At 38.3% G+C, this 17,423-nt stretch overlaps 1 protein-coding gene across 3 annotated transcripts; it reads left to right on the top strand.

Annotated features, from left to right (window-relative positions):
• The first annotated feature begins 1,132 nt into the window (after positions 1-1,132).
• crls1 (cardiolipin synthase 1) lies at positions 1,133-11,239 on the top strand. Of its 3 annotated transcripts, none has more exons than XM_017686950.2 (8): positions 1,133-1,458; positions 1,578-2,034; positions 2,133-2,270; positions 2,390-2,519; positions 9,559-9,644; positions 10,319-10,387; positions 10,695-10,786; positions 10,895-11,239. In XM_017686950.2, the coding sequence occupies exons 2-8, from the start codon at positions 1,705-1,707 to the stop codon at positions 10,983-10,985; spliced, it is 936 nt and encodes a 311-aa protein (XP_017542439.1). In that variant the 5' UTR covers positions 1,133-1,458; positions 1,578-1,704; the 3' UTR covers positions 10,986-11,239. The 3 variants fall into 3 exon arrangements, with proteins under 3 accessions (XP_017542439.1, XP_017542440.1, XP_017542438.1); XM_017686951.2 differs by having other exon boundaries at positions 1,581-2,034; XM_017686949.2 differs by having other exon boundaries at positions 1,133-2,034.
• The last annotated feature ends 6,184 nt before the right edge of the window (positions 11,240-17,423 follow it).

Raw genomic sequence — 17,423 nt, forward strand, 5'->3', positions numbered from 1 at the left:
AGTGTCAGCAGTCTGCAGACCGCAGCGCTAAGTGGAATGCTCTGCAAGAGCTCAGTTTTTCCCAACTTTTTCCTTTCCTGTGGAATAAATTGGATGTTGATTTTTTTTTTTTTGGGAGCTATGGATGCCAAACGTCTTGTTGAATTCCAGATGAGCTCAGTATTATGGCACAAAAAATAAGAGTACAGAATAATAATAGTAATTATAACTAATTTATTATTATTATTATTATAATGCAGCAAACCCACTAATGGCTTTGTATTATTGGAGTGCTTCTACTAAAACATCAGCTCGGTGTTTTGAGTCACAGCTGCCAGATCATTTTCTGTAGTGTTAGAGAAAAGTATTCATTTTGAAGTGTCAAGCTTGTGGGTCAAATGACAGAAACTTCATTCTCTGTAAAGCAGGACAGGGTTGTATGGTATGCTAAAACGGCCCAGAGGTGCATTTATTTTTGACTGACGACAACCCTGAAACGAATGGAATTAGTGGAGAGCCTCTCGCAAGTGGACCCTCTTGTGCCCTAGCAACTTACTTCTGGTGACGCTTGCTGGAGGGTAAAAGCTGAAGACCTGACTGAAACACTGCTCATAATTTTATCACACAATTAATAGACCTAATGAATAGGTCTGAAGAGGTGGTTAAAAGATGTATGCAAATACATTGGTTTTCATGATCTCACAAAAACTGAATTCAAAAGCCGCGTTTTGGGAGTTAGTTTACTTATATAGGCTGTACAGAAGGAGTGGAAGTGGATGTTTTGAAGCTTTGACATTGTTTACATAATACCTCTATATCTTTGTATGAAATATACAGTATGTGTGTATGTATATATATATATATATATATATATATATATATATATATATATATAATCTTTTTTTTTTCCCAAATTCTGATTTACTATAAAGATATGACTTTCTATGGCGAATAATGACTTATTAAAGATTAAAGTTCGTATTAAGAAGGTAAGTAATTATTTTGTAATAATAAGTCATTGTTTTCACGTAATGGGAATGGGCTTCAGTCCTTTGAGTCAGTGGTCTGGCCCTTTAAGGCCGGTAGAGGTACACTGTGTCTTTAAATGTGTCAATCGCTGACCTAAAGCATGAAACAGGTGTGCGCATGCGCGAGAATTTTTAATCATTTTAAGGGAATAAAGCACGTTACAGTCCTGCTAAAGCGGAATGGCTGTGAATGTATGCGTTTATATTTAAGAGCACTTTTCCTTTGTTTTAAAGCCTTTAACTGAGCTTTAAAGTAGTCTGCCGGTCCCTCGGTGCTGACGGCTGTCGCAAAGCGGTTCCTGGAGCAGCAGCAGTTAGAGGGAAGGTGAAGAAGCACGTTGAGTGAAATGTGTGCTGTGTTACGGGCAGAATGCAAACACAGAAAGACTAACTTAAATATGTGTCTGCGAGATGAGGAATGAAGCCAAGTAGGGTCGAGCAGGACTAATCGGTAAGATAAGCTGGTTGAAGGGCGGTAGCAGAGACGATGTTAGCAGTTTGCAGTCATAACTTGCTAAGTTGTGCGAGAGGGCACGTAGCTCGGCTTAGTGTCTCTAATGTTGTGACCAGCAGGCACCAGCATGGCTGGGAGTGGGCACGAACAGTTGGAGTTTGGAGTCACAAATTGCGTCCTAGAACGGAGACAAGGTCTCTTCAGAGACCAAAAACCAAGTTTTGCTCTGCTGGACCTCGGCCCATGTGCGTGCACCTCACTTCAGCACTTCGTGTACACGAGCAGGCCAGTTTGTGTCGAGCTGTGCAGCTCGGTTCAGAATGTATGAAAATGGCTGTGAGAACAAATCACTCTGTAAAGCTTCGGAACTGGACCTTCAACGCGCAGCTGTACACCTTGACTCGGGTTTTAAGTGACAGGGTCGATACAGGAGCTCTCTCGGGATCTAAAGGATATTGTACTACACCTGGAAACCAAGTCCAGAAACCTCCTGAACAGGAAACAAGGGAAAAAGAAGCCACCCAACGTGCCTCATCTTTTACTCCGTCAAACGAGGGCAAGTTTAAAGAGCTGGTATGTGGATGTTTACTGTTTTTATGTCCTGCAGGGTTTTCGTTGACTTTGGTATTAATTCAGCAGTGTGTTCATGTTGTTTTCATTGTTTTTTGCAGTATGAGAATCCATGGACAATCCCCAACTTCCTCTGCATGGCTAGAATTGTGCTGTCTCCTGTCCTGGGTTACTTGATTATGGAACAGTACTTCCATATATCTCTTGGACTGTTTGTTTTGGCAGGAGCTACTGACTTAGTGAGTTTAAATGGCTTTGAGATCATTTTGTAGCTATTTTTTAGTTCAAACTTTGCTATTTAAGTAGAACGGTCTTATTTTATGATGTTCCTAACTTCCTAATCTCTCACAACACACAGCTAGATGGATACATCGCTCGAAACTGGCCAAACCAGAAGTCGGCTTTGGGCAGTGCTCTGGATCCACTGGCCGATAAGATTCTTATTAGTGTGCTGTACATCAGTCTGACATGTGCACAGCTCATCCCAGGTTAGAATGCAGTCATAATGCTGTCTTTTATTTATTCAAAGTAACAGCAACAGTAAAATGTCATGCATCACCTTGACATCACCTTAACTGGTTAAAATATGTATAAATGCTCACTTACATACTTACAGTCATATGCAGAAGTTTGGGTGTCCCTGGTCAAATTGCATGTTTTGTTGATTGTCCTTGGGTGCTGTCACACTTTTCTCATTTGGCGTGGACCTGTCTCTCACACTGTCTTTAGTTCGGTCTGTGTTGACAGGTGTGAACGTTCCACCCAGACTCTGGTCCTCCCTAAACAGGTGAACTGGGGTCTGCCAAAAAACACAGGCCTCTGTTTGCTTACAAAATAATGCTGGCTTGGTTTGCGGCTGGTGAGAGCGCATTTTTGTGATCTTCCACACCAAACCTGGAAATTTAACATACAAACATGCTTTTTTTTTCTAGCAGCAAATCTAGGACTGTCTGTATTGAGAGTGGACCAATACCTTTTTATTCCCTTGCGATAGCTGATCCTTAGCGGCTGATACAGAGTAGTAATACTAATACTAACTCTAACTAAATTATAAGTCCTGATGTTTACACACTTACACTTTTTTTAAATATTCTATTTTGGGAAAATCTTTGTGCACATGCTTGTCAGAAGTTGCTTTGTGGAATCGGTCCTAAGTATTGTTATCCCCATCGCTGATACCAGTGCTGCTTTTAAGAGCCAGTATCGCCATCACACTAGTCTGCATAATCTGCCTGTTTTAACGCCTGACTCTTGATGGACACACTGCTGCTAATAGTGGCAGACAAAATAAAATAACAACAAAGAAATGCCTTTAATTATGGCACATGGATCACAAAGTATTGTCAGCAATCTGATTGGTTACAACCAAATGGTACAAACTTAATAATAAAGAAGCAGGTATCAATTAGGTTTATTAGCATTGCTTTGACTGCAATATGTGTGTCGTCTCTAACCACACATCTCACACATATAGTAGACACTAGACCCAACCAACCAGCCCACAACCCAGCACTTTAACACACAAGCAACACATATGAGGGTAACCAAGCACTTGTATTGCTACAAAATGTCTGAGCAATAAATACACTTGGGCATATATTATTTGGTGTATTTTAGCCATTGCAGTGTGAAACCATCAAACCAAATGAAAAGGGTACAGTGTTACAAAAACTCTGGTTTGGACATGAGCAAAAAAAACTAGGTATGAAAACTGAAAAAAAAATTATTACATTTTAATATACAAGCACTGTTAATTGCTGAATTTAACATATTAATGAAAAAATAAAATATGCACAATGTTGCCTGAGGGCAACAAACTCATTTTCAATAAAGGGAACATTGGGTAAGTCAATAAAATAAAGGGATTGAGTAAGACAATAAAAAGCATGTTCTTGGTCATACTGTCTTGTACTATAATGGGCACATTTAAACCTCTTTTTTTAATAGCCGGAATATTTTTTTTTGTTATGAGAATTTGCAGAAATATGTTTGTTGCCTGGAAGCAACGATGTATGACAGTTGATTGGATTTAGGCAGTCACAAGCCAGATCTTACCACTTAAAGGAACATGGCTCTATATCATTTCTTCCTAATGCCGCACAATGTTACCTCAAGGCACCATAGCCCAAAATGACCCCTGCACACATTAGTATCTTTTTTTTATGTTTTTGAATTTAATAAGTGGGTCCAAAAAAACAATTAAAAATCAAGGACCTTTTTATGCGAGAAAAGTGAATTGCATATTCCTGTCATAATTTGTGCAGTAGAGAGTTAATATGAAAAATGACCTCTGCAAAAATGATGGCACATTTAGATATTATATTAATTTTTTTCCAATATTATAAACGCAAAATAAACAGAACTTGTACACTACAAAATTTACATTTACATTTATGGTATTTGGCTGATACTCTTATCCAGAGCGACTTTACAATTTGATCATTTTTACACAGGTAGGCCAAGGTAGTGTTAGGAGTCTTGCCCAAGGACTCTTATTGGTATAGTGTAGGGTGCTTGCCCTGGTGGGGGATTGAACCCCAGTCTACAGTGTGAAAGGCAAAGATGTTAACCACTACACTAACCAACCACCGCAAAATGCCAAGTTTAAGTTTGTTCCTGGTAGAGGATGTGTTAAGTGATGTTGCTCTAAAATTGTACTGCTGATTTCAGAGACCTGCTCTTAGTTAAAACACAAAATGGTATTTTTCTGAGTGCAGGTACAAAAAATGTGTCCTGTTTCTTACAAGTCAGTTCTTTAGATTTATGCCACTTAATTCAATATTCGTAGGTAGTCACCAAGTTATTAACTAAACATAGCACTGTTCATGGAATAATCTTTGGCTGTTATGTTTCTTGATAACTACAGCTACTCTTAATGAACTACAGTGCGTGACAGAAGAATTTATTTTATTTTAATTGCGCTTCCACCAGCTGCTTTTTACCAGCTTTTTGTTGTTTATTCATTTTTATACTGCTTTATTTTTAGTTTTATTTTGCCCATAAAGGCCATGTGTTAAAGTGAATTACTGCTTTCAAGTTATAGATTTACCAAAGAGGAATGATCAGATAGAAATCATCTGACCTCAGAAAGTTCACTTCAGTTGAACACTCAAAACAAAACGTGCTCGCACAAACATAAAAACAGAAAACTCGTAGTGCCAGTGTCATGAAAGCTATAAGACGATGCGTTTTGCATCCCCAGTGTTTGCTGACCAAAATGAAAATATCACAAGTGGCTCTTAAAGGATGTAGAGGTGTTGTGTTCAGCTGTCACTGCAGCGCTCTTTAACAGTGCCTTCTGATAATGTTATCACCAATCTCACATTTAATAAATGGGTCCAAAAAAATTTAAAAAAACCAAAGACTTTTTATGCAAGAAAAGTGAATTGCATATTCCTGTCATAATGTGTGAAGTAGAGGGTTCTGCAGCAACTTGGCACTAGTGCCATTGGCTACAAAAATACAGTCATGTGCCCCAGTTAAATAAATGTTATTTCTTAAATTTATTCTTGAGAAAGGTCCTAAGATAAAAGTCAACCTCAGAGCCATGACATGTTCTTAAACCACACAGTTGTTCATGCCTTAAGTGTGCAGAGATTACGTTCTAACCTGATAACAAATTGTAAATAACAAAACTTTGGTGAATTTCAGTCTTCAATAAAGCTGTGTGAGTTTCATGAAGAAATTTCTTAAGAACCCTTTGTGAATGAGGCCCAGTGTTTTGTTGATTTTGAGAAATTGGAGGTCGCCATGAAACGTGAGCCTGGACGCTGAGCAGAGAGCTACATCTGCTGGATTGGTACAACCCCAATTCCAATGAAGTTGGGACATTGTGTAAGACATCAATAAAAACAGAATACAATGATTTGCTAATCCTTTTCAACCTATATTCAATTGAATACACTACAAAGACAAGATATTTAATGTTCAATTGGATAAACTTAGTTTTTTGCAAATATTCACTCATATTGAATTTGATGCCTGCAACACGTTCCAAAGAAGTTGGGACAGGGGCAACAGAAGACTGGGAAAGTTGAGGAATGCTCAAAAAACACCTGTTTGGAACATTCCACAGGTGAACAGGTTAATTGGACACAGGTGAGTGTCAGCACAGGTGTGTGTTTGGGTATAAAGGGAGCATCCCTGAAAGGCTCAGTCGTTCACAAGCAGGGATGGGGTGAGGTTCACCACTTTGTCAACAACTACGTGAGCCAACAGTTTAAGAACAACAACGTTTCTAAACGTGCAATTGCAAGGAATTTAGGGATTTCATCATCTACAGTCCACAATATCATCAAAAGATTCAGAGAATCTGGAGAAATCTCTGCAAGTAAGCGGCAAGGCAGAAAAACAACATTGAATGCCCGTGACCTTCGATCCCTCAGGCAGCACTGCATTAAAAACTGACATCATTCTGTAATGGATATTACCACATGGGCTCAGGAACACTTCAGAAAACCACTGTCAGTGAACACAGTTCGTCGCTCCGTCTACAAGTGCAAGGTAAAACTCTGCCATGCAAAGCGAAAGCCATGTATCAACAACACCCAGAAACGCCGCCGGCTTCTTTGGGCCCGAGCTCATCTGAGATGGACTGATGCAAAGTGGGAAAGTGTCCTGTGGTCTGACGAATCCACATTTCAAATTGTTTTTGGAAATCATAGACGTCATGTCCTCCGGGCCAAAGAAGAAAAGGACTGTCCGGATTGTTATCAGCACAAAGTTCAAAAGCCAGTACGTCTGATGGTGTGGGGGGTGTGTTAGTGCCCATGGCATGGGCAACTTGCGCGTCTGTGAAGGCACCATTAATGCTGAATGGTACATACAGGTTTTGGAGTAACATATGCTGCCATCCAAGCAGCGTCTTTTTCAGGGACGTCCCTGCTTATTTCAGCAAGACAATGCCACAATGCCAAAAGGTACTAGACTGCGCGTACTAGACTGGCCTGCCTGCAGTCCAGACCTGTCTCCTATTGAAAATGTGTGGCGCATTATGAACCGCAAAATACGACAACGGAGACCCCGGACTGTTGAGCAACTGAAGTTGTACATCAAGCAGGAATGGGAAAGAATTCCACCTACAAAGCTTCAACAATTAGTGTCCTCAGTTCCCAAACGCTTATTGAGTGTTAAAAGGAAAGGTGATGTAACACAGTGGTAAACATGCCCCTGTCCCAACTTCTTTGCAACATGTTGCAGGCATCAAATTCAAAATGAGTCAATATTTGCAAAAAACAACAAAGTTTATCTGTTTGAACATTAAATATCTTGCTTTGTAGTGTATTCAATTGAATATAGATTGAAAAGGATTTTCAAATCATTGTATTCTGTTTTTATTCATGTCTTACACAACGTCCCAACTTCATTGGCATTGGGGTTGTAGATCAGCTCTCCTACAGTGGCAGATTGAGCTCCACAAGCATAAAACGTTTGGAAGCAGCCAGGGACAAGTTGTGTACTACAGTTTCAGGTCCGCCAAGGCCTATAGGAACATCCACTCCTCTGGACCCATGGAAATATACAGTCAGTCGTACCTCTCTAGTGTAAAAAATAATACTGAAGTCCTTTTTTCCACTGTAGATTGACCATAAGTCCTTACTTTGTCAGGTCATCTGGTGGATGAAGAGTTTGCAATTCATTTTCAACATGAAATGGAAAAAATAGGTCAACCGACTGAAAAAAGTTCCTATAAACTTCCCGATAAGCCACCTACATCAGTGATGACATCTTTATCTGTTATCAAACATCAGGAGTTATCAAACATTATAAGCAAATTTATCCACATATGATCCTTACCTTCTTCTACTTTATTCCTCGCAATGCTTCTTGTGTTCAAAATGATGTCTTAACTGGTGTAAGCTGTTCTCTGTTAAAGGTGCTTTTCCAAATGCTTTTAAAACTGCCCTGGTGAAGCCCCTCCTGAAAAAGAATAGCATGAATCCTTCTGTACTAAATAATTTTAGATCAATTTTTAATCTTCCTTTTAAATACAAGTTTTTGAAACAATTAGCTTGAAACAATTAAATGTATATCTAATATCAAACAAGTTATATAAGAAGTTTCAGTCAGGTTTTCATTATAACCATAGTACTGAGACAGCATTGGTTTGTGTTGTGAATGACTTCAGGCTCAGCACTGATGCAGAAAATTAGTCTATTTTGTTTTTATTGGATCTTGATACCGTTGATTCTAATACACTGTCTCGAGCATTGGGTCGGCATCTCGGGTACAGTTTTAGAATGGTGTAAATCGTATTTAGTGCATGGACAGTTCTTGCTTTCACTGCAAAATCATTCATCAAAGAGAATTCTCAAGGGTACAGTTTTAGGGCCCTTGCTCTTCTCTTTGTACATGTTACCTTTAGGTAATGTCAGTAGGAAACATAATAGAAATTTTCATAGCTATACTGGTGACCATGTGTCACATTTTTCACAAAATTTCTTAACAAAAAACTGAAATACTGATAGTTGGTACCAATTCAGAGAAAAATGCTTAATGAGAAGCTCAGTTTTTAGCTGTGTATAAGAAACCTGGGTGTGATCTTGGATTCTGAGCTGTTTTAACCTGCATGTAAACAGTCACTAAAGTAGCTTTCAATTATTTGAAAAGCATTACTAAAGTTTTGCCTTTGCTACAAGGCAAATTGTTTACTATAACACTCTTCTTACTGGACTTCCTAAGAAAACAATACATCCTCTACAACTCATACAAAATGCAGCAGCACGGTTCCTAACAAAAATTTAAAAAAAGAAATCATATCACTCCCATTTTAAAGATCTGCACTGGCTACCTGTATCATTTTCTAAGTATGTCTCTGAATGACCCTCAAACACCCACTTACATCACAGTGTGTCTGTTTGTGTTCCTATATGTGATCTTGGATCTGCAGATATTGTTCTACAAATACCTACCATAAAATACAAACTCTGTCTCTTTGCTTTTTAACTTAATCTGTCATTTGTCTGTTACTGTAAAACATAGGTGCCTGTCTGTAAAGCAGTTTGAGCTGTATGAAAAGTGGACTATTAAAATAGATTTAATAATAATAATCATAATAATTATTATTATTATGATTATTATTATTAATTTTATTTTATTAGGGGGAAATGTAGCTATGTGAAAGTTATGGCACATTTTATGTGTTATGCCCAGTATGACTAACAAAAAATAAATCGAAACTGTGCATTGAAATTAGCAGACAAATGTCATATTTAAGTTTGTTCCAAGAAGAGAATGTGTTCTGCTTTAAAAAAAATCAACAGAACGTTTAAATTGACTGTAGGAGCGTGTTCAACCGTCTCTGCCTGCATATGACTGTAAATCTGCTGCACCCTCCTCAGCCCCCCCCCCAACCCCCAAAATGCTTGCTCTGTGACCATTAAAATAGCTGGTACTCTTTGGTCTCTCACTGTAGTTTGCTTGAAAAGGGTATTAGAAGACCAAAAACATAAAAAGGCAGTAAAAAGACCCATCTAACACTTATTTACTCAGAACACTTTTTTTTCTCCCCAACTATTTCTTCTGTAGTTCCTCTCACGGCACTGGTGATATCCAGGGATATAGCTCTGATTGCTGCAGTGTTCTATGTCCGCTACAAGACTGTTCCTCCCCCAGTAAGTCGTCTTCTTCTTCTTTCGGCTGCTCCCTTTAGGGGTCGCCACAGCAGATCATCTGCCTCCATCTTGCCCTATCCACTGCCTCCTCTACTTTTACACCATCTCCATGTCCACCTTCACTACATCCATAAACCTTCTCTAGGTCTACCTCTTCAACTATCTCCAACATTCTTTGACCAATATATCCACTATTCCTCCTCAACACATGTCCAAACCATCTCAACCTGGCCTCTCTGGCTTTATCTCCAAACTGATTTTGTTGCAGTATACCACAACTTGAGTGATACTTCTATAATCCCACAAATGGGGAAATTCCTCCTCCACAATTAACCCATCCGTGAAGATAAACACCACATACATGCTAGTGAATACACACACACACTAGGGGGCAGTGAGCACACTTGCCCGGAGCAGTGGGCAGCCCTATCCATGGCGCCCGGGGAGCAATTGGGGGTTAGGTGTCTTGCTCAAGGACACCTCAGTCATGGACTGTCGGCGCTGGGGATCGAACCAGCAACTTTCCGGTCACAGGGCCAGTGCCCTTACCTCCAGCCCATGACTGCTCAATTTTGGTTATTTGGTTACTTTTGGTTACTTGAAACAAAATATTTCAACATGATAAAACAGTAATTTCATAATTGACTTGACAACAAAAGTGTTTCTCTTAACAGGTAACTCTAAGCAAGTTTTTCAACCCGTGCTACACCACAGCGCAGCTTAAACCAACTCTTATTAGCAAGGTGCAGTATTCAACTTATTTTGTGATGTTTCTGTTTGATAATTTAGAATTAAAACCATAGTGTTTCTGATACATTTTACTCTCCATATTTCTTTGATACACCTACTTCTTTGATACACCTACACTCTTTGGTGCATCTCTTTAGTAGATTCTTACCAGTAGCATATAAGTGCAGTGTTTAATTGACATTACTCAAGCAAACTAATCAAATTAATGCTTACGAATTTAGGCCACATAGACTCCAGATTGTATTTATTATATCATTACAGTTTGACAGATGATTAAATAAATCTCTGTTTGTGTTCTAGGTCAACACTGCTATCCAGTTGTTATTGGTAGCTGCATCACTTGCATCCCCAATATTTCACTACACTGACAGTGTTCTGCTGCAGTCACTGTGGTAAGGAAGCTATATAAATACATTATTAAAACATAGTACAACATTAAATCTTTGCATAGACTAAATCTGTATGAGTTTATTATGTAAAATGCCTTTTGTTGTTTACAGGTATGTCACTGCACTGACAACTGCAGCATCTGGTTACAGCTACTATCATTATGGTAGGAAAACTGTTGAAGTACTGAACAACACAAAATAGTTTTGTCATCAGTGTAACCAGATGGCTGGAAATCATTTGACGAAGCAGTCTGTACATACTGGAGATCCTATTTTCTTTGTAAATGAAATATTTTAGTGTACAGCAACTGAATCAAACTATTTTGATACCACCGTGCACAGCAACTGTCTAATAGAAACAGCCAGTACATGGCCTGTGTGGAATGTTTTTTTTTAAAATGTCTTTCAATCACCACCACAATTTTTTTGATTAAAACTGAATTTGAATCAACCTCACCTGTAGCATTCACTGTGATTTCTAAGATGGTAAGATGTATTGTGGCATGGAAATCGCCGCTGTCTGATCAAAACTTTGTATTTCCAAATGTTAAACTTTTCAGGAGAAAAATGGGAATGCAGGATTTTGTCCAAAGAGTTTTTGTGGTTGCTGGAAATGTAGAAGACAAGTCAAAGTACACATTCCATGGTTTTAAGCAGTTCTGTGTAGGCAGGATGTAAACCATTAGAACTGTGCACAACACCTGCTTCATTTCCACTGGCCTGAATTAAAACTGGTTTTGGCCACCATTATTGGCACCCCTGAATTTTAAATGCATAAAGTACAGTATCTCCAAAAATAAAAATGTATTGTGAAACATCTTTGGACAACATACAGCCACGTTCAATATACAACAGCTAAGGGTAAAAAATAAAAAAAATGAAAAACTTAATAAAAACAATTGGAGGGGGAAAAAAACATCAAATCTCTGATAAATTACTTAAATTAACCAATAAATGATGGTTTTAATGCTTAAAAAGGCCACTTTACTTTCCCTTATCCCTTTTTCACAATGCTGAAGACAAGAGAGCTATCTGAGAACATCAGAAGTGCTGTTGTCACCAAGCTCAAGAATGGTAAAGGGTACAAGGCTGTCTCTAAAGTCCTTGCCATCCCTGTTTCAACAGTGCATAATGTAAATAGGAAGTTTATTGCTCAGCGACCTGTCAATAATGTGGGTTAAAGAGGAAAATCAGTGAGAAAAGTCTTCAAACATTGGTGCGAACTATGGAAAAAACACCATGTGTAATATCCAGAGAGCTAAAGGCAGACCTGGAACAATCTGGAGTGATGGTTTCAACCTGTACCATAAGCCACAAGCTAAACCAAGAAGGACTTGCTGGGTCGAAAGCCAAAGAAGCTAGGTTTTGGTTGAGGATCATGGATCCCCCAACATGATAATGATCCAAAGCACAACAGAGTGGTTGCAAAAGAATTGCAGTTTTAAACTGGCCAGCAATGAGTCTTGGTCTTAACCCCAGTAAACACCATTGAAGACAGGTGAAATCTGCCATTGGGCAAAAACACCCTGTAAACATCCAACACTGAAACAAGCTTTCAATGGAGGAGTGAGGAAAACTACCAGCAGACAGGTGCAAAAAGCTTGAACATGAATGTCAAAATGTTTGGAGGCTGTCATTGCTGCTAAAAGGCATGCAGCAAAATATTAGGAAACAGTGCCATTAATACTGTCCATGCCATATTTTGTTTCTTTTCTTTAAAAAAAAGTTGAAAAGACATGATTTTTTTAATACAATAATTTCAGTTATACTTCAAAATATCCTGATGTTAAAAAGTTTCTATATTTTATTTATTATTCATGAAGTTATTATGCCAATAATGTGGCCAGAACATAAAATACAAATACTGTTTAACATGTGGGGACATGCACGTGACAGTTTGTGGTGTTTTTATGTTTTCAGTAGTCAGATTTACCAAGATTTATTATACATATTTTAGGTGTTGAAGGCACTCAGTAAAAGTGAAAAATTGAGTAGGTTCATGTTCTACTGTGATCCTAAAAGCTGTGGAGTAGGGAACACACCACTGAGCTGTGTGTGTTTGATGTCTTGGGCATCAACTGAGTGGAGAACTAGTAGCATATTTTTTTGCAAATGGGCAAGGGACATAGTCACAGTGAACCTCTGCGTCTACTGAGGCCTTGCTTTTTCATCCTTTATAGCAGCAGTGGTTTATGACATTGGTGGAGGATTAATTGTAGTAGTGACAGTTGGAAAGAGGAAGAGGTGTGAGGCGGGTGGCTTTTGGAATGGTTGGTGGTGTGACTTTCAAACTTCCTTTTAGCCATTGTAAAGTCTGGGATGTGAACGCGAATGTTGGCATCACAGGGACGGACATTGCACTTGGAGCTTTCTTGGGTTCCATCTATGGAGATGCTTTGAAAGCTTGGATGGTTGCATCATTGCTGTTAGTATAGATGTAGTGTAGATGGCTCACTGACTGGGGTTTGTCACATTGCTGGTAACTCTGTTTTCTGTCCATGAGGGGGCACTGTATCCATTTGTAGAGCCATTCAGCGCAGTTCTCTGAATTTCTGGCCTGCCAGATTTCTGATGAATACATGGTCAGCATTTGAGGTTTGTCAGAATATCATGGAAGCTTTCTTGAGGGTGATTATGTGCAAAATCAATTTATTTTAGTAATAAATTGGGCCATGTTAATGTTTGATGACATTTTTAACAGTTTGGTGGAATGCAGTTTCCTTTAGCATATGAAAGGAATGATACTCATAAATTAATTAAAAGAATACATGGTGGCTGTTCGTAATTACCATAATAAAACTTATGAAATAACCCATCTTTGTCAGGGACTGTTGACAGCTGTCAAGTCAGGATTGTTGAGTAAATGGCAAACAGACAATATTGATGTGATGTTGAGTGTAAATTGAGGATCCGCTGTGGCAGCGTAGTTAAATGGAAAAGGTAGGCTGGCAGTAGAGGCATGTCCTTAGCTTTTCTACTGAAATGTTGAAATAACATATGATCGGTCCATCCTGGTCACCTCTAGCAGTTTGCTATGATTTATCTCAGGTGCAGTTTTAAGGCAGCCCAGTCAAAAATGTTTTGCAAGAGCACTTTCGTTTAGTGACTATTACACAAAGCCATTGAAGAAGTTACTTTCTGTGACATAATTCAGTCAGCTGACATTTCATAACACGCAACAGAGAGGCTGGACCTCAGGTAAGCTGATTTACATTAAATGGATTTTCAGTGATCCTGTTAATATTATGGCCACGTAATCGCTTAGAGGCACATTTCACACACGCAGGTGTCGTAACAGCATTTCAAATATGTGACAGTGGTATGGCTGCAAACTCACTGGTTGGAAGGGTGGTTTGAAACTGGTGTGTGAAGAAAAAGCTGCTGGAACAGGAAACTGTTTTATGCTGAGAGGAAAAAGAAAGTTTCTGGAATTTCCATGCTGAGGGGTGGGCCAGTGGGGTGTGGTAATGCAACTGTCAAGTTACAGAAAAGAAGGAACTCTCTAATAACACGCTAAAGATAATGGCACTGTGTGATGAAGAAATTCTCTCTCTCTCTCTCTCTCTCTCTCTCTCTCTCTCTCTCTCAACTCACTGGCCACTTTATTAGGTACAATACCTAATACCTAACAAAAAATATTAGGTACAAGGTTCAATTGCTTGTTAGCACAAATAACTAATCAGCCAATCACATGGCCGCAACTCAATGCATTTAGGCATGTAGAGGTGGTCAAGCCAATTTGCTGAAGTGCAAACTGAGCATCAGAATGGGGAAGAAAGGTGATTTAAGGGACTTTGAACGTGGCATGGTTGTTGGTGCCAGACAGGCTGATCTGAGTATTTCAGAAACTGCTGATCTACTGGGATTTTCACACACAACTAACTCTAGGGTTTACAGAAAATAGTCCAAAAAAGAGCAGTAGTTACATTTACATTTATGGCATTTGGCTGACACTCTTATCCAGAGCGACTTACAAGTTGAACATTTTACACAAGTAGGCAAAGGTAGTGTTAGGAATCTTGCCCCAGGACTCTTATTGGTATAGTGTAGGGTGCTTACCCCGATGGGGGATAGTTGTGTGGACGAAAATGCCTTGTTGATGTGAGAGGTCAGAGGAGAATGGGCAAACTGGTTCGAGATGATAGAAAGTCAACAGTAACTATAAATAACCAACCAAAATCTCTGAGGAATGTTTCCACCACCTTGTTGAAAGTATTCCACGAAGAATTAAGGCAGTTCTGAAGGCAAAAGGGGGTCCAACATTTTACTAGCAAGGTGTACCTATTAAAGTGGCTGGTGTGTGTGTATATATGTGTATATATATATGTACAACCCCAATTCCAGTGAAGTTGGGACATTGGGTAAAACAAATAAAAAAAACAGAATACAATGATTTGCAAATCCTTTTCAACCTATATTCAATTGAATACACTACAAAGACAAGAAATTTAATGTTCAAACGGATAAACTTCATTGTTTTGTTACAAATATTCACTTATTTTGAATTTGATGTTTTACACAACGTCCCAACTTCATTGGAATTGGGGTTGTATGTATGTATGTATGTGTGTGTGTGTGTGTGTGTGTGTATATATATATATATATATATATATATATATATATATATATATATATATATATATATATATATATATAATATATATATATATATATATATATATATATATATATATATATATATACACACACACACACACATTTCTATGCCCTCTGGTGGAGTGATGGTCATTTCATATTGGATCAGTGCTCAGTCTAATATGGCAGGTGCATTCCATTATTACTGGTTTCGCTTTTTGAACTTGCTGTTGTTTTGTTTTATGATGCACACGGTGAATACAGGACAGGGTGTGTGGACAGCAGAACTGTTCATTAGACTGGGTGAGTGTATGAGTCATGCTGTAAGTGTTCTCAGTTGTGCAGGAGGGGAAATTGTACCACGCTCACCCAGCTCAGTATCTGCTCTCAGGCTACTCCTGCATTTCTCACTGACAGCCTGCTTCGATAAGAGTTTTCTACAATGCAGCCAACTCGTATCTCTTCAAAAATGGTAATATTTCAGTACGAGAACACACCGATGTACTGTGGGACATCATAAAAAAAGATTTATGGACAGGCAACATTTTTTTCATTATGTTTCACTCGGATCATTCCAGCTCAAAAATCTGATTGGCTAAGCCATGTTTGAAGTCAATACACAAATCAACTGAATTCTGTAGTAATGCACCAAATTACTAAAAACATTGCGTTATTTATGGAATACACTTTGCGGGTATAGCCGAAATGTATTGCTTTAAGTCTGTATAATCATTATAATCATAGCTTCTTGTGGATTATTGCTTTAATCGACTGTTTTCTCATACAAGTTTGGGCACAAATGATGAGTCCTAGAGGGCTTTTTTGCAGTTGTATAGTCACAGTCATGTGCAAAAGTTTAAACATCCCTCGTCAAATTGCATGTTTTGTTGATTTTCTAAGTAAAAATAATTTAACACATCCTCTACAGAGAGCACACATTTACACATGTTGATGCATTATTACTGTTTATTTGCTGAATTTAACATAAAATGTGGCTTATGCTGTAGAGGAGGTGTTCATTTATTTTCCTTAGAAAGTCAACAAAGCCTGATTTGACCAGGGGTATTTAAACTTTTGCCTACGACTGCAACTGTACAACTGAAAAAAACAAACTAAAACTGAAGGTCCATCACATCCATAAGGACGTAATGGCTGGGTCTTTGGAGAAAACATGCAGATAAAGTGGATGTGGATGTGAATGTGGATAAAGCATGCATGTAAGAGGTTGTTCAACGTGTCTAGTTTTACATTATAATTATATCAGTGTTATTATGGCTGCTCACAGGACTGGGCAGTATGACTAAATGTATCTTTATTATGATACATTATGTCACAATATGTCTTTCTGAGTATGTAGTCTGTACTTAAAGAACACAGACAGACTGCATATTACATAGAAACATACTTGTTGTATTTGATTCTAAGTTTTTTTTTTTTGTTTTGTTTTTTTAAATCAGGCACTACTGGTTTCTTTTTGTCTGTTCCAACACATCGGATGTCAGTAAAACTAAAAATATACGCACTCTATCATGAGTTTTTTAACTTTATATATTATCATATATTTTTGCTATTTTATGGTAGTCTTTGTGCTATGGTTTGTACTGATGAAGCAAGTAAACTATGAACTTCTGCTGACCATTGCTACTTTCTAATCAACTAAACTTTGAAACGTCAATTATGAACTGTCTAAACTGATTTCAACCTGATCTAACGTGTTAGTAAACACACACTGTTCAGCACTGTTTTATATCCTGAAAACTTCTGATGTTGCATTGTCAAAACCAGTGTGTAATAGTTCCTCACTATGTTGATGGTATCTATGTAAGTCATCAGTAATGCGTGACCTTCCTTGTACCTGAGTAATCTAATGATAGAGTGCTTAATGGAGGTAACGGCAGAATTTATGTGACTCACTAAGGCACTTAGTTTCTCTGATGTCTATATGAGCAAAAGGCACGACATTGAAATTCTTCCTGTCTTTCATAGTCATCACACAGATGCACAGCTAAAAGATAACTGCCAGAAGACAGCAGGAGGAGCTGCA

Source organism: Pygocentrus nattereri, chromosome 10 (genome assembly GCF_015220715.1).
Source record: "Pygocentrus nattereri isolate fPygNat1 chromosome 10, fPygNat1.pri, whole genome shotgun sequence".
NCBI lineage: Eukaryota > Metazoa > Chordata > Actinopteri > Characiformes > Serrasalmidae > Pygocentrus > Pygocentrus nattereri.